Below are 15,004 nucleotides of genomic sequence, written 5' to 3' on the forward strand. Positions count from 1 at the left end.
CAGAGTCAAGTGTTCCCCTGAAAGCCAGGCCAGCCATTGACCCCAAGCCCTCCAGTCCTTCCCTGTCTCTTCGGTCACAGCCACAGCCCCTTGAAGAAGCCTGCCTTCTGCCCTGTCCTGTCCTCACACTGCTCTTCAAGGCCAGTCACACGTCTGTCTCCAGGCTGTGACCTTGTCCATCTTTCCTCCTGGAATGTCCTTACCCCGGGCCATCGTGTGGTTGCATCTCGTTAGTTCTCATTTGTGTCTCTCACCTCCATTTTCTTGTGTGGCACTTGGCACATTGTAGATCTGTTCATCTGCCTCCAGTAAGTTCTGTGACAGCAAGGGCGTATTGTGTCTCCAGTGGGGTCAAAGCTTGGACCTAGAACAAAGCTTGGTGCTTTGTAGATGCTCATTACGTGCTGTCTTTCCCAGTGAGAGAACAAGTCAGTTAGTACTGACTCCCAGCATGGCCTTCACTGGGCTCCCATCCCACATGCATTTGGTGTCGGGCAGGTGGGGTCTGGGTGGTCTCCACGGTCTTCTGGATAAAGAGCATTTGTTGGTGTAAAGGTGATCTGAGTGCAGGGACATAGCAAGTCGCCTCTGTTGTTAGGTGACGTGTCCTGGTAGCAAGTGGGTGCTTATAGTTACCGGGGCATTAATAGACAAGCATCATTTGAGTTCATCGTAGCCATTTCGGAGATAATGAGCTGTGCTGAAAAGTGCTTGTTTATTTTAAACCTCTCTTCTCCGGTGGCGTCAACTACACTTGAGGATTACTTTAGGATAAAACCAAATTATTCTGTTCTCATTCTTTGTAGAGAAATGGGTACTTAAAATTTATCATTATTTTTATATCAGAAAGGTGGTTTTTTTTTTTTACCTTAGTTCAGGGCCTGGAGAGATGGCTCTGAGGCTAAGAACACTTGCTGTCCTTGCAGAGGACCCAGGTTCAGTTCCTAGCATCCACATGGTAGCACACAACCATTTGTAAGTCCAGTTCCAGGGATCTTATGCCCCCTTCTGGACACTGCATGCATGTGGTATACATACATACATGCTCATACATATAAGCTAAAAATAAATAAATCTTAAAAAAAAAATAGTCTCTTAGTTCAGAGGAGTCTCTGTGTAGTCAAAACTGCCCCATCAATTACGTATTTACTTGAGTAGTGGCGGTCTGTTTCCTTACATTTTTCAGTCTCACACCAACACAGTGATTTGTCACATAGAAGATGGCGGAGGTCCCATCCAGGCCCTGGCCCCTCCGTTGGCGTCCTCGGGCTGCTCCCCTGTCTGCTGTAGGATAGACAGGAGGGGTCTGCCCCCGCCTGGCAGGCTAAGTCGGCTTCTTGGACATGGGGAGGGATTAGGGTATTGGGGAGCGCCCTTTGGTACAAAATCAACAGTTAAAAAATGTCAACAAAGGCGCAGTGGAAACACCTGGTGAGTCACACCAGCTGCTCTGAAACGGATACTTTTAAAATGTGTGCTGTTGAGGGAAACACTGTATCTACTCTCGGAGGGCTTGCGTTGGTCTCTCTAATGGCTCTTCCTCTGTACAGCAGGCTCTGCCTGGTCTACCAGGGTTTTGACGCATTTCTTGTCTTCTCCCTACCCGCTCCCATCACGCCTCTTGTCTCCCAGCTGCCCTTATGCTCTGTGTTGAGTTTGTCGACCTCTGCCCCTCTCCAGATTTCTTAACCCTCTTTGATCCATTCATCCCTTCTGAAATTTCTTGCAGTTCTTTTTTTAATCTTCATTCACAACACACTCCTCTGCAGTCTACTGTTCCTTCTGTTGTGGTCCTAGGTTCGCTGTGCCCCTGGGAGCAGGTTGAACCAGAGGCAGTGGACTACCACACATGGGGTCGATGGTCACCAGTGATACCGGGGGTGTGGGGGGGGTGTTGGGGTTCCCTCTTTTGGGGTCTTCGTCTTGTTAATAAAGTAATTTAGAAACAGTCTCAGAGGGACCCTCAGGGATGGTTTTATGATTGTTTGAGAGAAAAGCAGCAGGAAGTGGTATGTGGGGGATGCTCAGCCATCCTGTCTGTGAATGAACAGAGGGGAGATGTTTAATATGTGTTGTCCGGTAGGTCTTTTGGGCAAAGTGGCTGAGGCTTGGGAAGGGCAGCAAAGCTGTCTTTGCAGAGTGACGCCAGAGAAGAGCTCGAATGGGGGAGGGGTGGGCAGCATTTGGTCCTGGGATCTGCCCCCCACCTCCTCCCCTTCTTTGTTAGGATGTGTAACCCTTGGGGTCAGATGTGCATCTGAGCATTGCTCAGCCTCCCAGACCAGGATGTGGTCCCATGAGGGTCGGAAAGAGGGTCAGGCAGGAAGAGAACAATGAGTCTCCCCACAAGGAAATGGAAATCTCAGGCCATTTGTGTAATCCTCAAGGGCTTGAAGGCAGAAGTGACAGGCGGCCTGTGTGCAGGGCAACCTGGGGGATTAAATAGGCCGGCTGGGCAGTGATTTCCTAGGTAACCGTAAGCATTGGTTTTAAGGGAGCCAAGAGAAATCCTTCCCTCTCAAGCACAGGGAGTTAGAGAGCAGGCCTCATCTGACCTTGCCCCTCAGAGCTTGAACTCTCAAGGGCACAGTTGGGCCCCTGAATCCAGAGTGAGATGTAGAAAGCAAACCCTTGTGCCCCGTGTGTACACATTGTAAGGCAGCGCCTCCGCCGTGAGCAGTGTGGAACCTCGCTGCATGGAGCCTGAGCCTCTGCAGCTCATGACCAGCTGGTCTTGGGTGTCCGGCGAGGGTGATTCCGTGTGGTCCCTTTTAGAGGCTTTGAGAGGATGATGCTGTGAGATTCCTAGCTCCCCCAGCATGCAGAGCACACACTCTGCCTGTTGGCAAGTGTAACTTCCGATTTTATTGAAGTTTTAGAAAGTGAAATGACCATCTGAAAGCCGATGCTGTGAGGGTGGGGTGTAACGCAGGGGTGGGGTATAACACAAGCAGGGTGGGGTGTAACGCAGGGGTGGGTGTAATGCAGTACAGTTTCCTTGTTTGACTGATTTGATTTTCTGCTACAACTTAGCCGTTCAGTTAGAATTCTTGCAAGAGTAGGAGAAACGCTGCTAGTTCTTGTAAAATGTGCAAAACAGTTTCTCTTGTCTTAGCAGACGCCAGGCTTCTGGGTTCTGGGTGGCTGGCATGAGCATGCCCTGCTTTCAGCATGGAGATGGCGGTCTGCCCTTTTCTTCTTCTCGGTTCGGTCCTCTTACACTTCTCACCCAGACCCCTTTAATTTTGCTCACCCCCCTTCCTCAGGCATCCTCTGTTCTCTTTGATGGTCACCCTTGGGCAACAGGCCTGGGAGATGCTGCGGGAGGCCTTTAGTCACACCCTGGTGTCCTGGCACTTCTGACCACAGGCCTGGTCTTAGGGAGCTGGCTCACAGAAGGTTGTTTTTAGGCGCAGGGCACTCTTTTTACTTGGTTTTTCAAGTCACGGAGAAAGAAAGCCTGGATTTCTTCTCTCTTGCACTTTCTGAAGACAAGAAGCCCCTGAGTTGCTAGCTCTTAAAAATCCCCCGTGAGTTTTGGATAGGGTAGAAACTCGAGGGATTTATTGTCGTGTAAGCAGGGTCGAGCCTGTGTCCTGTGTCGTGCATGTTGTTGTGACATCCTCCATTTAAAATATCTACTTTTGTCTCGTCACAGCCCAATGATGATCATTACGCAGAAGATCACTAGTCTGGCTTTCGAGATTCATGACGGTAAGAATCTGGAAGTTAATTCCTCATCACAGAAAAGAACCTGTTCGAACAATCTTTGGTTTGAGATATAGCCCTAACTCTGAAAGGGAAGGAAGGAAGGGAGAGACAGTTAGCTTTGTTTAAGGTTATTAAGATGTAATTCACCCCCAGCCCCACGTTTTCTCTTGATTTTTAATTCAGTTCAGTGATAAAAAACAAAAATAGTCATATGACCCATATAAAGGACCTTTGGTCCAAGTCAAGTTTTATCCCTAATTTTATTTGTCTTACATTTATATTGAAATTTGTATGCTTCTCCAACCCTATCCCTTTGTGTTTACACCCAGACATATACACACATGTTTTCATAGACTTTTAGTATGCATATGTACCTATTTTATATGTTTAATAAGTGGATATAGGAAATGCCAGCAATCAAGACTCCTTGGGGTGTTGGCTTGGGTTCCTCAGGGGTAGGAGGGACAACTCTGTCCCTGCATGTGAGTCCCCCTAATCCTGTACCCAGTCCCTAAATGTGGGCAGGGTAGCCTTGATGGTTCTGGGGTAGGTGACAAGGAAGAGTTTTCCTCCTCTTCCCTTCTGCTACTGACAAGCACAGTTACCTACTTCATGTTCTGGGGACATGGCCAGAAGGAGCAGATTTCCTCCTCACGGTCACGGGTCCATGTTTAATTCCCCACGTGTTCAGCCACGGCTCTCTTTTCTGCCCCTCGGGAACAGAACCCCTCCTGCTGGCCACGTGCTTCTAGAGGCGGTGACATGTTAGGGTGAGGCCTGGGGTGGCCTGAGGAGACCCACACTCCCCATCTCCTGCTTCTGCTTTGGTGTTCTCATTTCTCATGTTCATGGTCAGACCCTCATGGGGAGCGGGGGCTTTGGTGCACTGCAGTTCATGGCTGCATCTTGGAGCTCTTGGATTCCAAACAATGATGTGGGCAGACATTCTCCGGCCCTGACTCTGCAGTCATGAAGCACATGCCGTGGATGTTGTAGATCAGAGCACCCAGTTGTCTTTAGGTGCTGAGACCCACATGTCACCCTGACAGGTCCCGCCTGGGGCTCTGGAATGAGAATCCAGGAACATCATGGGTCAGGCATGTCCTTCTGTCTGTAGGTCTAGAAGCCCCCGCTGGCAATATGTCTTAAACTCAGGACTGAAAGTACTCCAGGGCCCTATTTTGTTTGTAATCTGGTCTTTGAAATGGATCTAGCAAGCAGGTTTTGACTAGCCTTGCCATGTTTGAAGAGTTCAGATTCTTTAGCTTTGCGTGGGACTCCTTCTGTGAACTGAAGCATTCCATCCTACTAGACATCTCCCTGCAGAGCAGCTACCCTCCACCTTCTGCTTGAGGGCTGCGGCCGCTCTTCCCAGCCTCCTGCTTCCCCAATGGCTCTCACAAGGGAGGACAGCGTTGTCTGTATTGAGAGCTCTAAGCTCAAGCTTAGCTTAGTGTCAGCATGCAGTGTGTCCCTGACTAAGGTTTGTTCCCATGAAGATTCTAAACAGTGAATGACAGAAACGCTTGTGGTGAGGTCCAGAAGAAGCCAGGAGCAAGTGTCTCAGAGTCCCCTGTCCCTCTACCCCCCCCCTCCCGTCCCTCTCCCCCTACATCCCCCCCCCCCCAGAGGCGTCAGAGGCAGCACTGGATCCCCAGCTGCAAGTATGGGGATTCCTGGGATGAGTCTTCTGCCAGTCCGTTAGACTTGGGTCCCAGGGTGCTTGCCGGGGCTGAGGCAGTAGACACCCATGCCTAGCAGCTATCACAGTTGCAAATTCCTGATGCGAAAGTGGATGTTGAGAATAAACCATGTTGGCACAAACAGTCCCAGCCTAAGGAACACTTGTCTCAGTGTGGGAACTATGTGCCAGCCAAGCTCTGGGCACCAGCCATAGGTCATGCTTGCAGGCAGGCCCCACTGAGGGCAGCAGTGGTAGCGGGCTGTGTGAACTCCGGGCAGTGGGTCTTGACCTCTCCCATGGCTGGTTTTAGCTACAGTGGCAGTATTCACACCAGCAGCTTCGGGAAGCAGATGTTTTATCTCGGATAATTTCTAGGCATGGTGTTGAGACATTATGCTCTCCTTACCGAATGCAGCCTCCTCCCCTGCTGACGTCATGTGCAAGAGCCTACTGAGGCCAGAATGGCACAGCCTGGCAGTGTGTGGGTCTGATATGTTCCCTAGTGGGCGGGGGAGGGGTTGTTCTGTTTGGTTGGTTGGTTGGTTGGTTGCTGCAGCCTAGCTGGGTGCTTGTACTTGATAAGGGAATACGAGAGTCTGACTTCTACCTTAGATTGAACTGTATCAATTTTGTCTTAGTGTTAGTCTTCTAGCTTAAAACACAATTTATCTTAATTTAATTTTTTTTAAAGATAGTCTATTTCTGAGTACCCAAATTTTTGAACTGAGGAGGGAGGCTGGGCTTGTACACATAGACAAAATTATTCTATAAAGATGATTTCCTTTAAGTGGTAGTTTATTTTTCTTGGTTGGATTGCAGTTTCAAACCATGATCGCCTCCTAGGTCAGCGTAGCAGGGTACACTGGTACAGACCCCCACACTACACCAAACACTTAACAGTGCTGCGCAAGGGGCTGGGGAGGTGGCTCGCGGGGTCAGAGCATGGGGACCTGAGTTCAAATCCCTGGAGTCCACCAAAAGCTCAGCATGGCAGCATACACCTCACCTGTGACTCTAGTGGTGGTGGGGCTGGAGACAGGAGGATCTGGGACCTGGGTGGTCAGTCCAGGCAGAATAATATGTAGGTTCCCTTAGAGAGCCCGGCTTCCAAAAAAAAAAAAAAAAACCGTGGAGAGCAGCAGAAGAGGATGCTGACATTGAACTGTGGCCTGTCATGCATAATGGTGCATTTCTCACACAAAGAAATACTGAAGAAAACACAACAAAAAAGCCGGGCAGTGGTGGTGCACACCTTTAAACCAAGCACTCAGGAGGCAGAGGTGGAACTCTGTACATTCAAGGCCAGCCTGGTCTACAGCGAGTTTCAGGACAGCCATGGCTACACAGAGAAACCTTGTCTTTAAAAGAAAAATTAAAAAACAAACACAATACAATGTTAGTATGTAGCAAAGCTTGGCATCACAGATGACTGCCAATCTGCTCTTTGACTGGTAAAAGGAAGGGAGGGAAGGATGGATGGAGGGAGGGAGGGAGGGAGAAGGTTTTCAAGAGAGCATTGATGAGCTGCCCGCCTTTAATCCCAGCACTCAGGAGGCAGAGGCAGGTGGATTTTTGTGAGTTCAAGGCCAGCCTGGGCTGCAGAGTGAGTTCCAGGAAAGACGCAAAGCTACACAGAGAAACCTTGTCTTGAAAAACAGAGAGAGAGAGAGAGAGAGAGAGAGAGAGAGAGAGAGAGAGAGAGAGAGAGAGAGAGAGAGAGAGAGAACTGGTCCTCATCTCCTTAGGTAGCCCTAGATCCTTTGGAAAGGGTCGGGGTCGGTCCGTCTACTGTGGGGAAAGAGCTGTTGAAAGTGGCAGGAATCCTCTGAGCTTCTCCTCCTGTGTTCTCCTTTTAAGTGGGATTTGTGGGTTTGGTTTTGTTTTCTCCACATAATCCCAAAAAGTAGGTACATGGCCCTTGAAGGAAACTTGAAACTATAAATAACTGAGGAGAAGGTGAGGCATCGCCTCTGGCCAAGTTCCCCTGAGAGTCAGAGCCCCTTCTCAGTCACCTGACCTCTGTCTTTTTCTTTCTCTTCTTCTTAAAAATAGAACTATCTATCTATCTATCTATCTATCTATCTATCTATCTATCTATCATCTATCTATCTATCATCTATCTATCATCTATCTATCTATCTATCATCTATCTAACTATCTATCTAACTATCTATCTATCTATCTATCTATCTATCTATCTATCATCTATTTTTGTGTGTATATGAGTGTTTGGCCTGCTTGTGTCTTGATCACGTGCGTGCTGTGACCGTGGCGACCAGAAGAGGGCACCAGAACCCCAGGGACTGGAGTTAAAGACAGTTGCTGCCGTTACCTCTCCAGCCCGGTTTTTCTTCCCCATTGTTGCCAAACTAGATATGCAATTACACTCCCTTCCCTGACTGTTGAATGTATAAGTGATTCTTTTGTCATTACGCATGAGGTTGTGATGGTCCTGGTCATAATTTCAGATGATGTTCTTGATCATTCCCTTAGACTCGGGGGTCTGGGAGGAGAGGAGAGAAACGTTCCTTGAGTCTTTGCTCCGTGGGTTTACAGAACCGTAGTGTGGTCCTTCATAGCCCCTCTCCTCCCTAGACTGAGGGCCTCACGGCAGGGGTCTGTCTCCTCTGCTCAGTTTCTCAGCGTGTCTTAAGGTGGTTGTAATTCTCTCATCTTTGTCTACCGTACATGTATCATCCATTCCAACTGTGTTTGTTATCACTGAGATCGTGCTGTGTAAGTGAGCGCCTCTAAAACTTCTGTGTAGAAGTGCCGGCTTGTTCTTTTAAGGGTCTCGGTACTTGTGTTCTTTGTTGATGTCGTCCAGGCTGACCTTGAACTTGATATCATTCTGCTTTGGCCTCCCAGACAGTTAACTAATCATGTCTTTGTAATTAATCATGAAGTTAACAGTTTGTATGTTAATTGCTCGTCTGTGTTTCTTTGTACCTTGTTTCCCCTGGTTTTTGTCTCTGTTTATCTCAATGTCTTTTAATGGCTTCAGTTTCAAGTCTTTGGGCAGTTTTATGTTTTGTTTTCTTTCCTATAAACACTTTCTTAGTGTATTGTTTGCTTCTTAATTCAGTCTCCCTTTGGTCTTTAAATTGCATCTAGTTTTGCTTTTCTTGTTGTTTAGTTATTAGTTATTTAGTTATTGGTCTTTAAGTTGGATCTAGTGTTTATTCATTTATTTTTTTTTTTAAGCATGTGGATCTGTATGTTGATGTTTAGCTGTAGCAATAGCCTCTTATTGGTGGGTAAAGACGATGCATATACTCCTGTTTTTATTCACGGCGTTGTGTGAGAACCAGAGCACCATCACTGCTCTGGGGTGAGCTACTAGTCCATGGCATTGAGGCTTAGTCATTGAAATCCTTAAGGAGTGTTAATGCCTCTTTTTGAAAAGTCATAGCACTTTCTGTTAAGGATAACAGATCTGTAAGTTAAAATGTATTAATTTGAGAGGTTTTTCTAGTTGGATAATAATTTCCTTCAGACTGGTAACTAGTTACTTTCATTTCCCTGTACGCATTAAGTATATACAGGCCAGGGTGGGTTGGAGCACGTAATGATTCAGGTGTTATTTAATCTGTGTCAATATGAGAAAGAAAGAGGCAGTCATTGGGCTGAAACATGGAGTCTAGCCTGAATTTCACATGAGGCAAGCGCTATTCTAAAGAGAAAACATAACTCACAAGCATGTCTCTTTCTGGTTCTCAGGGATGTTTCGGAAGGATGAAGAACTGACTCCCTCGCAGAGGGGATTAGCTGTGAGGTATGTGTCTTTTTATCTGCCATGGTTTATGTTTCACAGCTCACGGAGGGTGGCCTCCTTCCCTCTGCCCGCTGCTGGCCACCACGTTGTGCGGGGCTGGGCTGCAGTCTCTCCGGGGTTCCTAAGTTCGTTGCCTGGGCCTCTGTACCGTGTGTGCCTCCTGTGAGCCACGTGAGGCCCACCAAGTGTCACCTCTGAGGCTCTCAAAGACAGATGGTCTGTCTGCAGTTGCAGTGGCTCTGCTGGTAACAGTAGCTGCCACTCACAGGACGAACACTTGACAGCAGTGACTGGGCCAACGTCTTAACCCAGCACACGGTGCAACACAGATGGTATTATTTGAGGAGTTCATTCGGTCATTGTCTTCCTTTGCTCTGCTTCTGAAGAGTGGTCTAAGGAGAGGCTTGGTTTTCTGGCCAAGTCTTTTTCAATCTAACACAATTAAAGAGGAATTATACTCCTTTTACCTTTAAAGAAACCAATTCCTTTGTTGTAGCCTGTTTCTAAATTCAGAGTTAACCAATACATGGCTGCTAGAACAGCGGTCCTCAGCCTGTGGGTTGTAATCATGAAAATACATCCTGCATACCAGATATTTGCATTACAATTCATACCAGTAGCAAAATTACAGCTGTGAAGTAGCAATGAAAATAATTTTATGGTTGGGGGTCAGCACAACATGAGGAACTGTATCTAAGGGCCACAGCATCAGGAAGGTTGAGAACCACTGACCTAGAAGAAGGGGATGATGTTCATGGTGGTGGACAGATGTATACCAGAGTTCACGTTTTTACCCCCATCTGCACATCTTCTCTGGGGTTCCCCATCTCCTGAATGGCCAGTCTTCATACAGCAGTGCACAGCCATTGAATACACTTACCTGACAAGTAATTGGATTGGTTCTTGACTTTTCCTTGGCCTTGAACTACCCAAGACACTGTCATATACAGACATGGGCCCTGATTCCCTGGTCCCTCTCAGGCATATGCCTAACAAATGACTGGTCCCAGTTAACTTCAGCTCTCCACCTGCTGAACGGTGGAAGGAGGCCAAGTAGAAAGACATTCGCTCTTGTTGGCTGGATTAATTTTGAATTCTCTACTCAATTTTTAAAGTCGTGGTCCTAGGGGCTAGAGCAGTGGCTCATCAATTGCTGTTCTTGCAGAGGACCAGGTTGGTTCCCAGCACCCACATGGTGGCTTGACACCAACTGTAACTCCAGTTCCAGGGGATCTGACACCCTCTTCTGGCTTTTTTGGGCACCAGGCACACACATCTACACACTACACACACATGAATGTGGGTAAAACACTCATACATTAAATCCTTACAAAAAATTCATGGTCCTTCGTATTGACAGACAGCAAAGCAATTACATTTCCTTAGTTCTCTCTCTGAAAAGATTTTAGATTCTCCTTTCCCCAGAGTTCCAACACTTTCTCCCCTGTACTCATGATGGAAAGTTGAATTTCTTTTCTTTTTTCTTCAGTAATGGTAAGTTCTTTATTAAGACGTCTTTCCCTTTTCCATCCACACAGCACGTGGGTTACTGTGTGTCACCTGACAGGCTTGAGTGCATCCTGTAGCTGGAGAGTTTCTTTCCAGCTCCCGCCAAGCCCCGGCAGTCCCGCAGCCCATTTATAAAATAAACACATAGACTTTTATATTTTTTATAAACTGTATGGCCATGGCAGGCTTTTTGTTAACTGTTTCTGTATCTTAAATCAACCCATTTTTATTCATCTATAAGTTGCCACATGGCTTGTGGCTTGCCGGTATCTTTACATGTTGTTTGTCATGGCGGCGGCTGGCAGCGTCTCTTGACTCAGCCTTTTTGTTTTTAGAATTTTTTTTTTTTTTTGGTTTGTCCTGCCTATACTTTTTGCCATTTTATTTATAGAGAGTGATATCTACAGCAGCATCCTGACCCCCAGAACAGCCCAGGTGAACTCTAGACCAGGATGTCACCAGGGCAACCTCATAAGATGAGAGAAAAAACTGCCTGCGGTCACCTGCTGGGACTCACTGCAGAGGACAGCATGCCCAGGGTTCCTCACTCTGTGTCATTCTAGAGTCATAAAACCCACCGGAGTCCCTGAATCTGTAACAAAATACTTCCTTTTCTAGTTCTGCATTTTAACTGCCCATAATTCCATGTAGGGCTGCTGGCTTCTCACCTCTGACCTTAATCAGGTTCGTTTTGTTTCTTCCTCTTGGCGGGGTCATCGTCAGCTTTTCAGGAAGCAGATTATATTGTCACACATTTCCTTCTATCCACAACCCTCCCATCATCCTTCTTCTCCACAGTGGCTCCACCTCTGATCTCTGCTTCCTCTTCTCCTCTGCCCCCTGTGATCAGGTCTGTTTCTTTTCTTCCTTGGCTGCCCTCAGCCTTGTTGGCATGGAGATCAACCACAGCGGCATCACTGGTCCAGCCAACAGCGCCTCACTGGATTCCTGGACACCACATTCCCTTGCTTTTCTTCCTCTCTGCCCTCCTGCTGAGCCCTGTGCCCCTCTCCTGTCTGGCTGACCGTGGCTGTACCCCAGAACTTAGACCTGGACTTCCCAGCTTTCCCAGGTGCTTCTGCATGGAGCTGTGCATTCCTGCTCAGCCCTCTCCCTCCTCTCCAGCCTCAGTGTCCTCACTTGGACAGCAATAGGTCTTTTCAGAACACAGCCCCGATTTCTGTCCACCCCGTCATGTGTTTCCCCAACACTGCCACTGGCTGGCTGGTAGCATCATTTCATATTGGGGGCTGATGGGGAACATAAGCAGATTTCATTTTCTTACTGCAGGTCCATTCCACTAGCAAGTCCAGTGAACTTTCAGTCATCTCTAGTCCAGCTGCTTCTCGACACACCTCTTGCCATCCTGGCCCTCTAGAGGTCTAGGAGGCTGCTTGCCAGAGTGCACTTGATTCTTTTCCTGCTCTCTGTTGCAGACTTTCTAGGTTGGGTCCAGCAGTCCTTTCTCTCTCTCTCTCTCTCTCTCTCTCTCTCTCTCTCTCTCTCTCTCTCTCTCTCTCTCTCTCTCTCTCTCTCTCTCTGTGTTTGTGTGTTTGTATGTGTGTGTGTTTGATTTTCAAGACAGGGTTTCTCTGTGTAGCCCTGTGTGTCTGGGAACTTGCTCTGTAGATCAGACTGTCCTCAAACTCAGGGATCTGCCTGCCTCTGCCTCCCAAGTGCTGTGAGTAAAGGCGTGCGCCACCACCCAGCTCCACCTTGTTTTTGATACAGGGTCTCTCATTGTACCTGAAGCTTGTCATCTTGGCTATTCAGGCTGGCCAGGAAGCGGCTGGGATCCTCTTCCATCCTTCCTGCCCCCACATAAAACTGTCTCGGGGTACAGGAATGGGTTCATCTTCTCACTTCTTAAAGAAGAGTTTGAAAGGCAAGCAAAGCCTGAGTTTATTCAAAGTGTTATTTTGTTAGAGTTTAAAGAGAACCTGCAGGGCAGGCAGCGGTCATTCTTGGCAGCTGGGGTGTGGGGAGCAATGCCATTTGAGTTACGTGGGCATGGTGGGGAGGGGAACTCCAGAAAGAGTCACTGTACTCAGGTTCTGGCCAGTCTCTGAAAGAGAAGGGGAAAGGAAAAGTTGAACTTTTATCAGAAAGCTGGATAGACCCAATAGAATCTCACAGTGGCGAGGGATGGGAATTCTGGGAAGGGGAAGTATGGCATCTAATTAAAGGGGTAATCATTCTGCCTGTCTCTTTAGGGTGGTGTAAGAGGAGCCTGTCTTCCTAGCATAGTGCCTGCTTGGGTGACTGACTACCTGACTGGGTAACTCCTGGATGCTTTTGGTAGCTTCCAATGTTAGGTCTCTGCCCAGGCCAGAGATTTCACATCTGGACCAGAAGGAACCAGTTTTCCCTTTATGGACCTTTACTGTGTCATTACCCCTCGAAGGAGGTAACCCTAAAATCATTTGGGAGATGGGCTCACATTGGGGAGCTGATAACCCATTTCACTAGAGAAGTTGAGAGCTCTAGTTCCAGTGCTGACCTGAGGGGCCATTTATTGTCTGGCCCGGCATTTTGGTCCCTACCCTGGTGTACAGCTCCAGGCAGGGCTGTTGGCTTCTGAGGAGATGAGGAGCCAGTGATTCCTGCCAGCGTTACTGGCCGGAGACCCAAGGACGTTTCTGGAACGTTTGCTTTTGAGTCCCTGCCCTGAGCTGCCTGTGCAGTGTCTGGCTTCTGTTTCTCACCGCACACAGGTGTCATAGGCATCTGGGGCCAGGCCCAGCTTCCAGTGTGAGTGCTCAGACTTGACCTTGCTTTACGCAGCAAGTGCTCTTACCTACTGTGCCGTCTCTCTGTCTCCAGAGATCCTTTGAGTAGGCTTTCAATTATTTTAGTCTTGTTTTTGTTTTTTAACCCCTCCCCTAATTTAAAAAAAAACAAAACTCCTGGTGCTTTCCTGTGTAACTTCCAACTACAGCTCTGAAAGAGTTCGGAGCTCCATACTGTTGCCTCAGTTTACCTATTCTTCATCTTGTACTGGTGTGGGAGAACAAGGTTTCTTTTTGTAGGTCATGTTGACCTCAAACTTGCCAATCCCACCCAAGGGCTAGTCTGATAGGTGTGTGTGCCACCCACCCAGCCACTGCCTTTCAGCTCTAACCACCCATCTAAACTCCAGCCCTCTGCCCTGCCCTGCTTTCTTTGTAATGTGTGTATTGTTTTTCTCAGTCCTCTCCCAACCCAAGAATAATAAGGTCCTAAGGCTGAGAGCCCTATCTGCTTGTCATTATGTTCTCGTCTCCTAAGTAGCCGGTGATTCTTGCCCCGGGAGACATTTGAGCGTGTCTGTCTGGAGACATTTCTGAGTGTCAGAGCCTGGAAGGGCTGACAGCTTGTAGGTAAAGGGCAGACATCTTTCACGTGCAGGGCAGTGCCCTGCAGCATAGAAATACTGACCCTCAGCCAGGAGAGGCCGAGCATGCCCGACCGACCTAAGGTGACACACAGTTGATGTCAGTGGGTAGAACAAATCAGCGGGTCTCTCATGTGGTGAGTGAAATTGTGGACTTAAGTATCATAGTGATTTACTCCAGCCCCTCACACGGTTTGTTTGATAGTTGAACCAAAACTCTCTTCAGTAAATTTCATGACTGAGAAGAATGTTCTCTCGTGGGCACCATGGTGCCTGCCTGTGGTCCCAGCACTTAGGAGCTGGAGGCAGAGGGACCACGAGGTCAAGGTCACCCTCTGCTGTGCAGCTTGCGACCCTGTCTCAGTAAGAAAAACCGGAAATGAAACAGAGAGGGAAAGAGTTACTTCCATGCCGGCGGTTCACACCTGTGATCCCAGCCTCCAGGAGCCTCAAGTAAAAGGCCAACCCGAACCACAGAGCTCCCCAGACGGTCTCAGACAACAAAAATGGGCTGGAGAGATGGCTCAGCATTGAAAAGCCACACTGCTCTTGCAGAGGACCCGGGTTCAGTTCCACATGGTGGCTCACACTGCCTGTACTGCAGTTCCGCAGGATCCAATGCTCTCTGCTGGCCTCCTCTGGTTCCTGCATGCTGTGGTCTACATTAATTCATCTCAGGCAGGCACACACACACACACACACACACACACACACACACACACACACGATAAATAAATATTTCCTAAAGCCATATTGAAAAAAAAAAACAAACAAACCACAAACACCATCACCACCACCCCAAAAAAGAAAGAAAGAACGAAAAAGAGGAATACTAGGAAAAACAGAAGTTTAGATGGAGTTTCCAGTTAGAACAGGGAATGCTGTGTGATCTGTCGATCCCTTCTGAATAACAGTAATTCCTGATATATGAGGATGCTTGCTTGCCTTCTTT

General features: G+C 47.9%; 1 protein-coding gene across 2 annotated transcripts in view; it reads left to right on the top strand.

The window, feature by feature from the left end:
• The window catches only part of Mboat2 (membrane bound O-acyltransferase domain containing 2), a 129,668-nt gene that overhangs the window by 97,370 nt on the left and 17,294 nt on the right, over positions 1-15,004 (top strand). For both annotated transcript variants that reach the window (XM_059248193.1, XM_059248194.1), the window contains 2 exons: positions 3,659-3,714; positions 9,116-9,170. In XM_059248193.1, the coding sequence (XP_059104176.1) occupies positions 3,659-3,714; positions 9,116-9,170 (111 nt within the window). The remainder of the gene's footprint in view (positions 1-3,658; positions 3,715-9,115; positions 9,171-15,004) is intronic.

This window comes from Peromyscus eremicus, chromosome 22, assembly GCF_949786415.1.
Source record: "Peromyscus eremicus chromosome 22, PerEre_H2_v1, whole genome shotgun sequence".
In the NCBI taxonomy this organism is placed as follows: domain Eukaryota; kingdom Metazoa; phylum Chordata; class Mammalia; order Rodentia; family Cricetidae; genus Peromyscus; species Peromyscus eremicus.